Here is a 17,224-nt window from a genome sequence, read left to right as displayed (position 1 = left end):
GCCACAAGACAGCCTCTCGTGATGTTGTGAACTCATACGAGTATGGAAACGGTCCTGGCCCTAACCACCACAAACTCACCTTTGATCTCACAAATGGATCTAAAACACCCTGGAATGCAAGAATTCTCAATATGCTCCTCAAAGATTTGAAGGAGAGGGGTAAGAAAGATGATTGGCTGATCCGAAGGTCAGATGGTTACATCAAAGAAATACTCAAGGATTGCTACAAGTGGTTGCAGACAGTATGGAGAGAAGGGTGGGCAAAAGTCACCGCGAAGGGGATAATAGAAACTGGTGAAGAGGTGGAGGAGAGGTTGATCACAAAAAGAGACAAAACTCTCAAATCGGTTCGGCAAGCAACCCGTCAGTGAAATGTATGTCCACAATCTCAAGGTTGTTCAGATACTAATGTCTTCAAAGAAATATGTGCAAAGAACAAAAGTTCTCCATCACATCATCGAGCTGAAGAAGGATGAAGTCGATGAGGATCTCCTAACTTGGTAGTGGCTTCAACAGCTAATTGAAATGCTCGGAGATGACAGGATGAGCTCAGAAGAAAGCGATGTGGAGAACGATGTGGAAATGGTACTCCGGGTCAAGAATATGCCATGGTGTTGTGGGGTAGAGAAAGAACTGAATATTATTGACCATCAGAGGGTGTTGGAGAATGAGATTTTCTCGCCCCAGGGCTCAAAGCCGATGAAAAGGATATGTGTGCCCAATAATCCGGAGACTTCACGGAGCCCGACGACAGGATTACCAAAGGGCCTATACAGAGGCGAATGGATTTCCAATCTTACTGAATGGGAAGTTCAGAGGTTGGAAATGTCGAATGAGACATTTAGATGGATTAAAGTGGTGGTAGTGTAGGATATGTGGTGGTAGTGTAGGATATGTGGTATAGGTATGGCAATGTATCACAGAAGTTGACTGACATGCGTAGAGGGCATGGATAGTCGCTGCCCCTCCACTGTATGTATGGTGGAGGGGTTAATGGGATGGCATGATCCACATGATCTAAAAAATGGAAGGCGAGTCAGTTAATATGTGTGATGATGAGCTGCTGCTCCATACATGGTTAAGAAGTGAACAGCTGGATTGAAGACATTAGACACTGGCTTTTGCGGACTGGGCTGCATACCAAAGTTATGCATTATTGCCACACCCATGTGATCTAGAGGATCGCCGAGCAGGAAACCAAAGAAAGAGGTGATGGGCTCCATTGGGAGACATTGTAGATGAGTGTGGCATCCGATGTTAAGGTCGTGAGGAGGTGGTGGTCGAAATTCCAGTGGTCAAGAGCACAATGGTATGTACCATTGTGCTCGAAGAGGATCATATTGAAAACAATGAGCTCGATGGTATGTACTGTCGAGCTCGAGAATGTGTGGAACCATCATGATGAAGGTTTGAATATGGATGCTGGAACAAAAATATTACATAAGTTGTTTGTGACTATTGTGTATGTCATTGCCCACCAAAGTCATAAGTCTTGTGTATCTGGCCTGCTGCTTACTCCTTTCAACCTAACACAACCATTTGTACTGTTATGTTGAAAGTTGTTTCTCATTCTACATGTCAGTGCAATCCTTGACTAACCTAGCACAACAGTTTGTACTGTTATGGTAGTGCTTCGGTCTACTCTGCTATTCTACAGATCCAACTACCCTTTCTGATGACTACTACCAGTCTTAAAGTCTTTTGTCATGATGACAAGGTCTACACCTCTCTCACAGCAGATTCACTTCCGGAAGCGATCCCTCACTGGCCTGCCTGGGACCTGCATGACACCCATGACAGTTTGCCCGATGATAGTGATACTCCACTCACCACATGCTGGGCATATGCAGCTCGCCCATGGCTTCCTCTTGTCCCTCTAAATCCTGACTTTGATGGACCAATTTTTGCATGCCTGAACTACTCTGCGTTTTTGCTGCGAGTAGAGGTTGATAGACAAGGCGAGTATATCCTCCATCGTGACATCAGGGGAAAATGGCACAATTTAGAGCAGAAATTGCTCTGGTGCCAGGACCATTTGGGTGCAGGACTTCTTGTTCCATGGGGGACTCTATTTGCACATGCTCCCACTAGTTATGGGTACCAAAGATCCCATGCAGACGCTAGACTTGCGAAAAAAGTTGCATTGAGGCCGCATAACACATTTTCATGTATGTCCTATTCCATTTTCATTACATTGCATGGTGGCTGACCTACTTCTAGCAATCGTCGCTATATGCACATGGCACATCATGAGCTGCCAATATCAAGGTTCCGATCATGCCTGGGTATCTCTCTTAACCGATGACCCTATGTATCCCATCCCAGCTGAATGGGTTCTCGAGTTATCTCACTCATTTGTAGGGGATTTTTTGACTAATGTACCACACACCGGGGTTTTCATATCTTCCATCCACTGTCCTTGGGAGGCACAATTACCTATGTTTGAAGCATTCTCGATCCCAATCTGGGTCTCCTATGATGGCAACACTGCTGTCGACATCAAGTTGCATCATTACATCCCATCCCCAAAAGCCATTGCCAATGTGATTGAGGCACAGCAGTCGGGCCAGATGCATGAGACTGTGGGGTCAACCGGATACTCATATCAGCAGGCCCTCAGCAACATGTAGATCCTCAGTTTCCTGTTTCAGAACAACTCAGTGGGCAGAAGCCAGGAGAGCAATACAATGTGTTCTTTACCCAGCACCACAAGGAAAACAAGGTGAAGGAAGCCAAGGAGACTCCAGCTCGCTGGCAGTCACGTCAGAGCAGCGAGCATTCAGCAATGAGCCATAGTATTCCCAGAAAATCCAATATGGCCACAGTGTTTGAATGGCAACCCCAAGACAAATTTGACGGCTTTCTTCTGCGCATCTGCCTCACAAAGGCCCAGATATCAACAACTTGGGAAAACTATAGTCGATCTACTAGGATTTATGACTCATTTCATAATGAGTGGGACTTATGTGATGTGCTGCATCCTACCAGCATTCCCGACGGCGACTGGGAAGAGGATCATTTCTTGCCTGTTCCCACTCCTTCTGGTCCTCCTCTGCCTCCTCCCCCACTTTCCAGTTTCATACAGGATATCGAGAACTACTTTGGTCATCATGAGGTTGCACCTTCGTTGAATTACACTAGTGGTATTGAACATTTCACCTCAATCCTTCATTTCCATCTCGGATTTCAGCTCACAGCATCAACCCACACAGCTCGTGATAGATCAACCATGTTTGAACAGTGGATTCAGAGGACTACATGGATTAACTTATGCAAACTTATTGGCAACTCAGGCGATGACATTGAATCTGTTGCAGACACACAGAAGCACGTTATCACATGTTTCATTGGTTATCTTGTCACCCTACCCAGCTCTCAGTTATCTCACATACCATCTGATCTCTGGGACTTAGGACCTGATTCCTCCCTGTCGGCCTCAAATGCAAATATTCAAGTTTCTTATATCCACGTGTCCGAGCAGCAGCTGCTCTATGTCATCCAGCTGTGTCCATCACCAAGTCTTGTCCCCTGGAAACTTGTTGTCCCCGACACTGCCACAGCTTTGATGTGCCTCCACCATGACTTGGGGTATGACATCATGGAGATCGCGCGCAATCTTCTCCAAAAAGGAATAGCTTTCAAGACATTGCAGCCAATAGCAGTTCTACCTTGCGCACAGCGCCCAGTTATGGAACTCCACACATACTCGCTTGGTTACAAGCCCCCCACTTTCAGCACTGTATATGCTGATTATGTCATGTACAAGCAGTATTGTCACGAGTTTATGAATCAGCCTCATGCAAGAGCTGCACTTCTTCATGGGGGGCTCGTATGGCAGTTAGCTTTACATAGCATTGGTTTTGATGCACTCCCATCAGTTCTCGATGGCATCTCACAGGAAGCTGTTCCATTCGGCCTCATGTTGTCCATTGATGGCCAGACTTACTTCGATGATGAGTTGTTGTTGGAGGTGGTGGATTTTATTTGTGGGATGTATTACATATATGACACTAAGTTTCTTCCCCCCACAGGCAGCAGCATTTACATTATAATTAGATGCTGGAAATGTAGAAAAGATCTCTTGGTGGCCTAGACCTCAGGCTTGGGCTACATCTGGATTGAACGTGGGGTTCTGGTCCACTTGATGTGAACACTGGTTCCAGAAACACCTCGACAATATTTGAGACAGTGTTTCCTGAGACTGACATTTATCTACCAATGTCGTCAATGGTCCAATGACCAACTCGCAGTGGAAAACTTCTATCAAGTTCAATACGGGTACGAACAAAATGAGAAAGAATGTTCACGTGGCATGCTGCAGTTTTCTTGCTACCAAAGCAATCAGTAAGAATACTTTTCTGTTGTCACTTGTACATTTCTGAGTTCCTGCTTAGCATTTACAGAGAATGCACATTCTTAGGATAGATGTCAAAATGATTTGTATATATCTGTGTCACTCAATGTGTTCTGATTCGTAAATTATCTTCATGGAACATTGTTGTGACAATCTTTATATCAGCCACCACTGACTCTTCAAGGTGTATGCGCCCCACCTTAATCTGAGTGGGCGATGGGTGGGTGATGGGTGGGCAATAATCGGACGATTCATTTTGTCTGTGGACCAAACTTGAAGTTTAGTCATCACATTTTGTCACTGGCATAAACTTCAAATTTTCAAGGGTGCCTGATTATTAGACAAAACTTGATACATTGACAAACATGTAGTAACGGACTAAACTTCAAGTTTTGTCCAACATTTTACTGTGATAATTAAGCTTCATATTCACGCAGACGCTGAAAATCTGTTTATATTTCATATTTTCATTGATGTGTGATTGGTGGGAAAATAGTTGTGGATGCTTCATATTTTAGATTTCACACAAAACACTGCCGAAATTGGAAGTTATGTACCCATCTCTGTGTTAGTTTAAACTTCAAATATTTTCTTTGCATTTTGTACAGCATATAAACCACTCCTAAATATTATACTTACTCACCCGACAGCCCCGACGAAACAGAAATTGCGACAGGAGGATACACCGTCGAAGACTTCAGCTTCAATGCTGACCTCGAGCTGGCACGATCACGCTCTCTTGAGGACCTGATGCCTGTGCTGTCTGTTTCCACCACTATGTCCTCCTCTCCGCTCGTGACACCATCCTCTCAGCTGCCTGCCATGCGGACTATCTCCAAGGATCCCAAATCAGTCACCCAGCCATCAGGGAAAAGCTCGGCCAAGGCCAAAGCTCAGTCAAGGCCACAGCGGACCACTCATATGAACGAGACATGGTATGGTACCTACAAGCACAGTGGGCAGCTGACTGAGCAGATGGAGAAAGACCGCCAATGTGCTGCTGATGAGCTGGCCATCAAGCATGCCATAGATGTGATGTGGTGGGACAAGGACCGTCAACCTCCTGTCATCTTGTCACTGCAAGGCAGCGATGGGCCTGAGTCTGACATTCCAACCTAGCCGCACTTCTCGCTAGCTGACAGTCCTGACCTCTGATCTATGCTTGGCGAGAACATCACCACCTTTGAGTATTTCAATATTTCTTCTTGTCTATGAAAGGCAGTGACACGACTGGCCTATAAGTCCCATGTTAAAAATGGTGACTGTCTTTTCCTTCGACATCATGGTGTCCTTGAATGTGCAGGCATTGATGAGACCATTGGTCATCTCAAGGACCCAGCAGCAAAACCGCATCTTTTTCTAAAGATGAAGCAAGAACATAAGGCTGTAAAGTATTCTCTAGCACACATCAAGACCCATGGGCCACCATTGCGAACTCCCTCTATCATTGCGAAGTCTGACACTGATGACGAAGTCACCATCATATCGCCGCCTTCAAAACTATCCCTGAAGTGCCACCGAAGTATGGCAGAAAGTGATACTGAAGAGGAGGCCAGGCCTCACAAGAGGTCGTGGTGCTATACCGACGAATATGGCATCTGTGACTTCTGTCCTGTATATGATGACTCACCTGTCAGGACAGCAATTGCAGCTGGATTCCATCCCAGTTACCCATACCCTTGGTCGGGTCGTTCAGTATCTCCACTGCCACCATCGCATCAACTCAGGACACCTTGCCTCCCATCACCAGCATCCTCGAGCTCATCTCTGCCAGAGATACTGAGTGAGCCTCTTGCTGACGAGTTGCAGCCATCAGTGCCGATGGCAACCTGGCCCAATGGTCTCTATGTTATAGACATTGCTGCTGGGTTTGAGAGAATGGACTCTGATGAATTGAAGTCCTTACCAGTCCGTCAGAGGTTTGAGATCGTCTACGACAGAAAATTCAAGAAATTGACTTATAATGACGCACGTCGGAGATGGAAGGAGGCATCGGATACCTTCAGGACTCAGCTGTATAAGGCAGGGCGCACACCTTCAGGCCTTTGGGATGTGTTGCGCAAGGCCATCCCTCTCAGGAAAAAGACAGCAGGCACCCAGTCACACGATGATGAAGAATCTGACATTGATATCGACCTCACACTGTAAGATACACACTTTCTCGTTCATTTACTACATAACCGTCTTTCGTCTTTGTATGTTACTTGCATTTGTTACCTGTTTTGCATTTGTATGTTACCCATCCATCTTGTATTCCCTCAAGCATGTTCACACATATTGTACCTGTCCCTCCAACTACTACTACCCTTCAAAATGTATATTGTGCACAAGCTCTTCTTGTTCAATGCCTATTTTGCCTGCTCGTCCAGCTCCATTGACTGCTCCGCTTGACTGGGATCTCATCAATTTATGTTGTGAACCAACTATCAAGATCATGGAAGGCTCAGTATCTTCCAGAAAGTGTCAGCCCCTTGATGTCCCTGATGAAGCTCAACAATCAGCCAGCGGCTTAAGGAAAGTAACCGCGTTAATAAGAAAAACATCTTCAATACCCATCCTTTGTCATCAAAGGCAATATCTTGTGCCATTCTTCAACAATGGACGCCTGAAATCCCAAGCGATGTCGAAGCATCGAACACAGATCCTGCTTCAAATGTACCATCTCGTCTTGATCTGTTTGCTGCAACTGGAGGTCCTTATGATGTCTGTGCCTCAAACAGGCTCGAAGGGTCCAGAGAGGTAGGAAAAGAAAATAGCCATTGGCTTATGTACCTAGTTGTACATGTCCCTATGGCAAATAAAATAGGAATAGTTGTGAGCTCACCCAACAAACTCGAAGTTGAATGTAGAACATATAGGAATAGTGTGTCAGTGGCTGCGTTAAGACTCATCACACACATGTCACGACCGCAGGCAGGTGCAGGCAGGACCTAAACATGAAGGCAGAGCATTACGTGGGTTTAAGGCCCTAAGCTGAAGGCTTTGAACAGTAAAAATATTATGAAGGTGGATCATTTCGTCCAAGAAGAAATTATACTTTGTGGAAAGCATCTCCCTGCAGATTGCATGATAGCTACCAAGCCAAACATTTATTTGCTCGGCAACTGACATGTTGAACCACCAACCCGTCCCATCTGCATTCAAAAGCTCAGGGAAGTCAGCCGGGTTGCAGTAGCGTTGGCAGTAGTCATGCTTTGTCTTGTGCTTTTTCTTGAAATGCCACACGTCGACGCACATCTTGACATCGGCCCACCACTCGTCCCCTTGGGCATCCACTTGTTGCTTGGCATCACATGCAGTGTCGTAAATAAAATGCTCTGGCTTATGAGCACCCTGCACGGAGAAGATTGTCTTTATAAAGTCCTTGGAGAGGCAGTGAGTTTCATGAGTTCTGAGAAATGAGGAGGATGAGAGATTCTTACAAGGACATTAGACACAGCTTCTGCTCCATTCAGCGTCACTTGTCCCACAATGACCCCACATGTGCGAACAGCAGTTTGCTCATTATGAGTTCTCCGTCGTCCAAACTGCGCACAGAATTTTCTATTGCCTGCATCAGACTTCACATTGCATGGCTCTGAGCTAGCCAGAGCTATATCACCAAGTCCCTCATCCCCTTCTTCAAGTACTCTGACAGAGCCAGGGTTCTTCTCAAACCAATAAGACACTTGACCATCCTTGACTGTGTACCACTCGATGTTCTCTTCAACCGCCACTGGACCCAGGCTCACGCTTGCATCTGGCAAGTCGGCAGTTGTCACATCTGGAGCTTCTGTGCCCAAAGCATCATCTGGATATGCCACTCGGTAGCAGAGCAGCCGCTCAGACAATGCAAAGGCAGAAGTTGCTTTTGCATAGTGGAGTTGCTCCATTTGCTGGTGGTCACAATTGTCGCATGTCTTCGCATCATTATGTCTGATTGGGTGATCGCACCCAGTGATAGCGCATGTGTTATGCAAACCACGATGTTCGGCACAGAAGCGGTCATGGTTATTTTGTAGAGGCTGTGTGCACCAAAAGACACCACAACATGCGTGGCCTAGAGTAATTCCATTACTGACAATTGGCTGGCATTTTTCTGTAGCATAGATTATTGATGTAGTACATGATACACATATTACGGGGGTCACTAACCATGCGAAATCTTCCCATCTGAGTGTTTGACTTCATAAACACGCATGCACCCATCACAGATATGGTTAATTTCAGGTTGCCCAATATGCATGATGCGCTCGTTCCTCTCTTCCATTGCTGCTTTAAATCAATCCTTTTGCATGCCTTGGTGTGGCACAGTCAGGCACACTGTATGTTCATCATAGTCCTGGAGCAGCACAAGGAGCACAAATGCATCCCAGACATTTTCAGTGCTGAGTTGGGGCTTGAAGGGCCACACGATCTTATCAAAGGCTTCCCGAGAGACGCTGGCAAGAGAAAGCATGTAGATGCGGGCACAGTTCGTAGCAGAACACCTTGATAAACAGAAGTGTAAGCCTCGCAATCACACACATGCCACAATCACTTACGAGCCTAACAAATGCTGATTGGTCCAGAGCTTCACAAGACGGATGTCGACAAACTGATGTTCCGCCACTTGAAGGTAGTCTGGGACACCTGGATAATATGTGCGATGCTGAGCGCTACTATGCACAACATAGTTGTAATGATAGTGGCGATGACATTCTTAATTGACAAGAGTTAGCACAACGACTTGAATCAGACTCAGAGATTAAAGAATCGACTTACTCTCGCAGCTCAAGTGAACGGCCCATGCAGGTAGAGTGCCTTGATCAAGTGTATGAATTATGATTTGTCTGGGCTCTGCCCGCTTCAGCATAGCAGTCTTCGGGCAATCAGAGTTTGTATAGTACTTCGAGGGTGGGTACAGGGCAAGAGACACTGCAATAATATCAGAAATGTATGCAAGTGCAACACAACTCGGACAGCAGCAATGATGCACTGATGCCAAGGTCCCACCCATGGACTCTAAAAGCCTCTGCTGCGCAATCCTGGCACTGTCTATCTGGTCCTGTGGTCCAAACAATATCTCTCAAGGCATACCAGCACTCCCCAATGAGCTCCAGTGGAATTTTCGTTGCACGCGATAGGAAAAGAGCGATGGATTCTGGTAAAACAAGAGGACTTGATGTATCGTCTGATGTCTCCTTCAGTGGCTGGTAAAGTTCAATGCTGTGTTTCAGGTTAGAGGACAGTTCAATGAAAGAAATCAGCTGATGGATTGACATGTGAGACAGCATACTATTGCGCAAGATCGCCGCGAGGGCAGACAGTGAGTCCATCGTCAATATTGTATGTACGAAGACTCCCGTCTACCGAGTATCTACTTTCATGCGGAGTTTCCAGTGGTAAGCGTCTGGTTTGCAATGGATGATCGCCGGACTGATCGCCGGTCCAAACCCCGTCCTCAAACGCCGGTAATCCCATAAACCAGGCGTCCTCAGTTTGGCTGGCGCAGACCATGTTACCTTGTAGCCATACGAGGGCAGCCAATGGCATTCTCAGCGGCGTTTAAACCTAACTCCTCATTGAGCCCAGCAAGTGACCTCCTTCATGTGCATGTTCCACCCCAACTCTACCCGCTCATCAACATCAACTCTGTCCGTCCCTTTGATTCCCGCTGTTTTTCATGTAGCCCTCAAGCTGTCCCCCGCTCCCTGCCGGGCAATAACAACTGAACTGTCATGTCTTCATTGAAGCAAACGCCTTTCTTGCTAGCTTCTCTCTGCATCTATCTGCAACTAGCATCCTGCGGCGCTGCCGTTGTTCCTTCGATCTGTTGTGGACTCGCAGCGATCTGAATAGTTGAGCCGCTGCCAAGGGTATGTTTTCACTGTGGTTGATTGATTGTAGATTAACATGACATACTATTGATGCATCAAATGTATTAAAATCGATGTATAAGTAGGATTGTGCTTTTAAAGGCTCCAAACGTCTATGGAAATAGATCCAGACAGTGAACAGGCATGAAAAACAACGACGAGCTGCTTGGAGGTGCCAGTGAGCCTGTCGAGTCAAGGTAGCGGGAATAACTTCGTGCCCGTATTCAAACGGTCATTCGGTCCATTCTTTACTTCAAATTCATTTCAACTTGCTCAGACCCGATCGCGTCTAAGTACAATGGCACGCAGAAGCTCAAGAGTCAAGATCAGCCGCTGTTTATACGAGAATCCATCTACCAGGTGCACGGCAGCGATGAGAGGAATTGAATGTATTTGGTGGTCGTGGTTTACTGATCGCCATACTCCGAGGTTGAACACATGCCTCCGTTGAGTACTTATCACCGTCATCGATTAGGCGATCACAAGGACTACCCCGCGGTGGGCGAGCAATGACAACCTTGGTCAGTCTCGCTTCCACATAATCAGTCTGTCCTGTTGCGGCACTGTGGTATCATTATGTTGGACCGCACAGTACAGGTGAGTTTACCTCGGTTGTATTGGATTATACTTACTACATACTCACATCAAGATCGTCACCCACTGGTGCAATGCACGTTCAAGAGGCTCAGGCTTCGATCTCAAAACACTCTTTGAACTCTGAATTCGCATCCTTTACTGAAGATTTGCGGATGAAAATTCTGTCTGTGAGGATCGTCGTACACTTTCACAAGACTCAGAAAATAACACCTGAATCAGAATTGAACGATTTGGAGTTCTTCGTGAGAATGATTCGAAAGCTGTTCCGGTGGGTATACGATCAGGCATTATATTAGTGGCCAAGGATTACATACTTCCCCCATCTCATCTGTCTGTCACATTCTGAATATAGGTGATATCCCTTAAAAGTGAGTTGCCAGTTGAACACCTCATTGGTTAACTTTTCCAACCTCGAGGACGGTGATGCCACTATAACTTCACCTACAACGTATGATAGGACGAAACCCAATTATGATACGTTATGGGCCGGTGGCGACATTGTCGATCATATTTGCCATACTCGCAGGGATCTCTATCTTTCTCACAGAGGTCTATTTGAACGCAAACTTCAAAACCCAAGTAAACATGGATAATAGCACGTTGAATATCTTCGGTGTCAGTGGATCCCCTGGTGTAAGCCCTATAACCATAATATCGAGACTCACGCTAACTACTAACACAGCTTGTATTGTGATTATCCTGTTCTTGTTATTATAGTCAATCTGACATATTTTAGCCTCGCCGACATGTTCTCAATCGACCTTGATGGGCAGACATTTTCTGTGTGTATCATCTTGGCATTCGTACATCCTTATCTAAGAGTTTTCAGGTTCACTGGTCTCTTGTTGGCGCCTGTGGACATCAGTATACAGGCTCATCAAACAACGCTTGTATTCAAAATCAATTCGTCAATAATGTCGCCCTGTATCTAAACGTGTAAGCGAACTTTTGCCTTTTGAATCTGAACTCACATTGGTCATTAGAAATACCAGTGTAAATTGGAACTTAACAGCCCCAATAGGCACGTTTGATTCGTCAGTGGTACAAAATCCTCCACCAGTGACATACATACCCGGAAGAAGGTGAGCTTTAATCTATGTCAATACCACACATTGATTCGAGCATCTTCGAGACAATTACCAGCAAAAGAATATGATACGGTTCTGTCCATGGATCCATTTCTTCCGTATACGTTACAGAAGCAAGTATCGACTCTTTACTACCCATTTGATCAGTGAGGACATCACTTCATTCTTCCTTATCAGTATCATTGACTCACTGCAGGCACTCTGCATATGTATCGCTGTTAGCCATTGATACTGACAGCAATCAATCACTGCCGATATCTGGCGTAATTGGATACGGAAGTATGATAAATTGGATCGGTTCTAGTGCGTTTTACCCGACTACAGCAGGGAACGAGATGTTTTATGCCCTGGCCCTAACCGTCGAGCGACAAAAAATGGTCAAGGCGTTCGCCCTCCTCCTGGTTGTCATAAACTGTGAGCATTACTACTTAGCTTGTTTGGTCCGGCTGGTTCTCATCGGACCATAGGGACTCTCTCTGTCACCATTTTATGGATGACAGTCCTAGTGCTGTGCCGTGCGAACGTCAATGACAGCCTTATCTTGACCTCGACAACAGGTGTGCGAGCCGCAGAAGATTGATAGATGCGCCACTGATAGGCTTGCAGTGCTTTTTGCACTTCCACAGATCCGGGCGAGTATGCCGGACTCTCCGCCATTTGGTAAGTACCAGCAGCCCTGTTCGTGAATTTTGTCATCCTGAATAAGATCAATAAGGCGCTTTCATTGGTACCTCGATAGCAACATTGTTTGGGAACCGCAGCTAACACACGATCCTAGATATTTCAGGTTACTTCATGAACGTCTGTCTCGTCAGCATCTGTGTAAGTCCACATGCACAAAGTGCTTTTTCGATAATTCTCACCCTTTCTGTAGACTTCAGTTCTCCTCTTTTCGCGATTACAGTATCATTATCGGCCAGTAGTTACAACATCGGTGGAACTAATGCGATCACAGGGTGCTACATTTCTTATGAATAGGGAATGAATGGCCCTACGAGTGCATATTGGATGTCGTACGTCAAGCGTAATATATATAGAAACACGGTTACTACATTAATATTTCTGCAATGATCAAACTGTGAGTTGTCGCCATTTTTGGAAGGCCTTGTTTTATGTTGCTCAATCATCATTCATGCCTCTAGGTTTTGAGTATACTGCCTCGCGCATCTCACAGCCACCTTTGATCGCCTTCTTCGCGTTCTGACACGGACTTTACCATAGCAGGGTGGTAACAACCCCAAGGCATCATTAGATACCCTCGATGTAGGCTACAGCCTCAGCTGAACTTGACATGCTTTTGTTGACAGGCAAGGAATTCATTGCCAGAGCAGAAATCAGTGTATCCTAAATGACAAAGTACGTAGGATCTTGTTTTCTTCCCCATCCCTTGCTCGTTTGTATATGTCACGCTGATTTCCACATTTCTCAAAACAACCAGAGTTTCATCGCAGTCCTCTGGTATTTCAGTACTCGGATTTCTACGTGCCGTGCGTATTTGTTTCAATATCAATTGGTTTTGCACTTATCAGTGAGACTTTCAATAGTAAGATGGGACAATTGCGATCTATTATCAATACCATCAAAGAATTCACGTCAGACGTCGCTCTATTCCAGTGTTCGGGGATCTTCCTGGTCACCTCGATTGATTTGATTATCTCCACCACTTTTTCAACAACCTTATTGGCAAGTTCCGGTAGCGAGGGGTTTACCTGACCTCGGTGAGGTAATTGGCCTACATCGAGCTGTATCAATATGCATCCTCCCTGGTCACCCCAGTTGATTCATTTCTCTTAGTAACTTTCCCGAAGTATTTTTTCCAAAAACTCCAGCAGCGAGGGCAGTCTTTTAGACCTTGATGAGGCTATCGAGATGCTCTGTCCCTCTGGAAATTATCCTTGATCCACGCCCTTCAACCCTTGGCAACACGCTTTTTAGCAAATTCAGTAGTGGTCCCGGCACTTCATTTCAATCAATTATCAGCTAGCCCAGGTACCGAGAACCCTGATTTTTGCAATCGTCCAACTAGGCTGACCGATACAATCCGCATCCAGCACGCTGTCCTAGGCAAAGTATCTTCCTCCGCCCATATCGGTGAAAGGAGGGGTGACTATGATCCACCAATGTTTGCCTCGCCACACTCTAGGCCTCATATCATATCGTGAGGGAAATATCGTTCCATGCTATCGCGCTTCACGCGGCAGATGAGGAGAAAGAGTCGAGGTGTCTTCAACTGTTAAACAGTGAGTGAATCATTTGGCTTCCACAAACACCTACGATGTTTCCCTGCGATATTTAAGGGCGCCTAGCATGCTACACTCGATTGTTGGTCTTCACGTTCAGACCCTTTTTCAGTGTCATGGCCGTTGTACAACAGGGATATCGTCTAACAACAATGACAATGGTTTAATGAGTCGGTATCATAGAATTGTCGTTCGTATCGCCTTCAATGCATCAAACTAGCTACTTTGATGTTTATTGATTCGATCATGACTCCTGGAATATTCTTCCCCACCCTTTGATCGCTTTCGTATCTACCCCACACTGCCTCAACATATCCCAGGTGACCGTAGTGACAGTATCAAGCACTGGAACCCCATACTTTGCCTCCCAAAACTCAACCTTATGCGCTGCTATCAGATTTGTGCAGAACGTCGAAACAGCATCTGCACCCCCTTCTACCACCTGCCCTACCAAAGTCTCCAATACGTCCTCTCCGATCAGAGCAACGTCGGTGTTCTTCGCAACGCGCAGGTGACGTTCCGTTTCCGATGTGACATCCATTCCGATGGCGTTGTAGTTCTTCACAATCCTCTGCTGGACGTCATCTAGGTAAGGCGTGACTAGCCCAAGCTTCTTGACCTTGAAAATATGCAAAGCCTTGTTCAAAGCCAATACGGAGGTAGTGGCGGGGATACCCGTAGCTTCAGTGATAGCTTTGCAGAGTTTTTCGTCATCCTCAAATCCCATCCATCCTGCTGCTGTTCCGCTCCAGCCAATCATATCAACTTCGGCATGGGCGAGTAGTTTAGCAGCTTGCGTGATGGCTGAGTGGTCGAACTGGGCAAGACCTTCGGCTGAGAGATTGATCGCCGTGACTGGGAAACGGGAGAAGTGAACGGAAACATTTGAAATGGAGGAAACGATCTGGTAAGTGAGAGGTTCCAACGCGGTATTTGAGGAAGGTGTGAGAATGCCGAGACGGATTTGTTTTGACATGCTAAAACGCTGGAGGCAGATTCACGATGTACAGAAGTTGTGAAGAAAGGCAGACGAGGAGCGACGTATGTGAGCTTGCAAAGCTGATAGGACATTGTAAGCTAAGACGTGAGTTATAATAAATGGAAGGTCCTCCCCGACGGACGTCCGAGTCATGACCTGCTGATCTCAGCTGATTTAGGTCTCTTGTCAAGGTTCACTTGGTAGATATTCCTGTCTGCTCGTGCAATCGTTATCTCTTCTTGAGTCGCCTGACTCTCGGATGATAAAGGATCCTATATGGAGCGTAAGTAGTAGGCTGATGATTTGCAGTGATTCGGGTCTGGGAAGGACAGTAATAAGATTTCAGAGCGTTGGTATAAGCGAAAAGAATCTTCCGTAGTTGCATGGTATGTAAACCAGATACAGCTTATACCTGTTGTTGAAGGTGAGTGGTCCAGCTGGCGCCTACATACCAGACACGTGCCTCAAACTAAATCAGAAACTCTTGTGTATCGCACAGCATCGATCTGCTTTGTAACACAAGGACACTCATTGATAAAGGCCGCGTGTCAGTGCCGTCTTTGTAACACTTTTTTCAAGCTACTCGCTTGAAGTGGGCTAAGGTTTGATTGCAATTGATAATATGGATGTCTCACCAGCCTTGCATCGTCCCTCTTCTTGTGTTTCCTGAGCGGCCAAGCTCGAGACATGCGAGTTGGGGACAGAAAACGGCGGTAGCTGGTGTTGTGCCATTGCTGATTACCGTTGTCGCATTTGCAGGCTGTGATTGTGAAGACGCTCAGCGAGTTCGTTCATCCAAGCTACGTTCGTGCTTATTCCAGCTGCTCTGCTTTACACTGGAAACGTCATCATCTCTTTACAACGCACACCTTTGCTTCTCTTCCTCCTGGCTACATCGGCGGGTTTCCAAGTTGCAATGTCACACAATCCGAGCGTGAAAAAGATTCTTCCTGCCAATCTCACATGACCATCCATCAACTTCGTCGTTATTGGGAGCTAGAGCCTCCGACATCCTCCTGCAGGCTACAGTAGGCTCGATGTAGACTCGTCTGGTAGTAGCTGTAAGAGGTTATGCTGTATTATTCTCGTTCGAGGGTTGAGCAACGGATCCATTAAATCCTGTAGTGCGTGGTTCAAACGTTTTTTAAACTCGAGATGACCTCATCTGAGAACATCACATGACTCGATAGTACATGATGAGTCATCCGAATGACTTCCGAATGAGACCAGGCTCATACTGTTTTCCCCTAAACTCATCCAGCCTGATACCAACTTATCAACCAAGTACTGTTACCCCTCAAACCCAACTCGTCTCGTTTGAAACTGCTTCCTTCTGAAACGACTTGATCAGCAATTATGAACTATCAAAAGGAACTTGAAGCGCTCCCAATCCCAGACTTATCGGGTCAGTCAGTAGGCGACCGTCGTTTCAAGTTGGTCGAGTTGATTGGCTTTGGTGCCTCCGGAAATGTTTATCGCGCTCTCGATACTCAGTCAAACCCATGTGATCCTGCATACTATGCCATCAAGTGCTTGCCACACATGGAACTCTCCCCAGATGGTCTCGTATGGAGGAAACGGGAGATCACATGCCACTGGTTGGCATCCAGGTCCTCATCACCACAGATATGCAAACTTCACCAAATTATCGAGGAAGGACTATACATCTATTTCGTACTCGATTACTGCCCTGGTGGTGACCTCTTTACGGCCATCCAGTTGCGAACGTACGAGGGCAATGTCTCGCTCATTAAGAAAGTATTCATCGAGCTTCTCGATGGCGTACATGCCTGTCACTCCGCTGGCGTATATCACCGCGATTTGAAACCAGAGAACGTTCTCTGTGTCGAGCCCGGATTGGGCATACGTATTGCAGATTTTGGTCTGTCGACCACAAAGCTTGTCAGTCGGGAATTCAACGTAGGCAGTTGGGATTACTTCAGTCCTGGTATGGTCAGCATTCGCAGGGGGTCATTTTATCTGATTTTTACTTTTCAGAATGTAATTTCGAGACAGGGAGCCCACATTACTCGCCGCTTTACTCGGACATCTGGTCGTTGGGTGTTATCCTTGTAAACATGGTCTTAGGTCGTGCTCCTTGGGGAAGCGCAACGCCTTCGGATCAAAAC

General features: G+C 46.1%; 7 protein-coding genes across 7 annotated transcripts; 5 read left to right on the top strand and 2 right to left on the bottom strand.

Moving 5' to 3' along the window:
• Positions 1-47: 47 nt before the first annotated feature.
• EDB93DRAFT_1053219 (uncharacterized protein) lies at positions 48-678 on the top strand (the record flags this gene model as incomplete). Its single annotated transcript, XM_041444714.1, has 3 exons — positions 48-367; positions 435-477; positions 505-678. Coding segments are annotated over 3 exons (537 nt in total), but the record flags the coding sequence as incomplete, so codon positions are not given.
• Positions 679-1,675: 997 nt separating this feature from the next.
• EDB93DRAFT_1257529 (uncharacterized protein) lies at positions 1,676-5,473 on the top strand (the record flags this gene model as incomplete). The annotated part of the gene is made up of 4 exons (XM_041454092.1): positions 1,676-2,168; positions 2,221-2,582; positions 2,639-3,993; positions 5,005-5,473. 4 exons carry the CDS (start codon positions 1,676-1,678, stop codon positions 5,471-5,473), a joined length of 2,679 nt encoding a protein of 892 aa, XP_041300770.1.
• Positions 5,474-5,719: 246 nt separating this feature from the next.
• EDB93DRAFT_1257528 (uncharacterized protein) lies at positions 5,720-6,502 on the top strand (the record flags this gene model as incomplete). The annotated part of the gene is made up of 1 exon (XM_041454091.1): positions 5,720-6,502. The coding sequence occupies one exon, from the start codon at positions 5,720-5,722 to the stop codon at positions 6,500-6,502; it is 783 nt and encodes a 260-aa protein (XP_041300769.1).
• A 753-nt stretch (positions 6,503-7,255) lies between these two features.
• EDB93DRAFT_1323751 (uncharacterized protein) lies at positions 7,256-9,766 on the bottom strand (the record flags this gene model as incomplete). The annotated part of the gene is made up of 8 exons (XM_041454999.1): positions 9,312-9,766; positions 9,098-9,250; positions 8,878-9,034; positions 8,658-8,823; positions 8,489-8,594; positions 7,777-8,432; positions 7,309-7,717; positions 7,256-7,284 (listed from the first exon to the last, which is right to left on the bottom strand). The coding sequence occupies exons 1-8, from the start codon at positions 9,649-9,651 to the stop codon at positions 7,256-7,258; spliced, it is 2,016 nt and encodes a 671-aa protein (XP_041300768.1). The 5' UTR covers positions 9,652-9,766.
• A 1,472-nt stretch (positions 9,767-11,238) lies between these two features.
• EDB93DRAFT_1243831 (uncharacterized protein) lies at positions 11,239-12,861 on the top strand (the record flags this gene model as incomplete). The annotated part of the gene is made up of 9 exons (XM_041452192.1): positions 11,239-11,478; positions 11,618-11,724; positions 11,772-11,870; positions 11,921-12,022; positions 12,073-12,290; positions 12,344-12,433; positions 12,483-12,536; positions 12,655-12,698; positions 12,751-12,861. The coding sequence occupies 9 exons, from the start codon at positions 11,239-11,241 to the stop codon at positions 12,859-12,861; spliced, it is 1,065 nt and encodes a 354-aa protein (XP_041300767.1).
• A 1,002-nt stretch (positions 12,862-13,863) lies between these two features.
• On the bottom strand, positions 13,864-15,208 carry EDB93DRAFT_261908 (putative Asp/Glu racemase). Its single transcript, XM_041455882.1, has one exon. The coding sequence runs from the start codon at positions 15,090-15,092 to the stop codon at positions 14,361-14,363; it is 732 nt and encodes a 243-aa protein (XP_041300766.1). The 5' UTR covers positions 15,093-15,208; the 3' UTR covers positions 13,864-14,360.
• Positions 15,209-16,209: 1,001 nt separating this feature from the next.
• EDB93DRAFT_261924 (kinase-like domain-containing protein) lies at positions 16,210-17,224 on the top strand (the record flags this gene model as incomplete). Its single annotated transcript, XM_041455883.1, has 3 exons — positions 16,210-16,219; positions 16,286-17,043; positions 17,094-17,224. Coding segments are annotated over exons 2-3 (723 nt in total), but the record flags the coding sequence as incomplete, so codon positions are not given.

The sequence above is a fragment of the Suillus bovinus genome (genome assembly GCF_016758785.1).
Source record: "Suillus bovinus strain UH-Sbo-P2 chromosome Unknown EDB93scaffold_189, whole genome shotgun sequence".
NCBI lineage: Eukaryota > Fungi > Basidiomycota > Agaricomycetes > Boletales > Suillaceae > Suillus > Suillus bovinus.
Note: the sequence above shows the minus strand (reverse complement) of the source record. Positions and strands in the feature narration are given on the sequence as shown.

What these genes read in the sequence shown, in the direction of transcription:
- EDB93DRAFT_261908 (XM_041455882.1), bottom strand. Translation starts at nt 15,092, where the DNA reads ATGTCAAAACAAATCCGTCTCGGCATTCTCACACCTTCCTCAAATACC.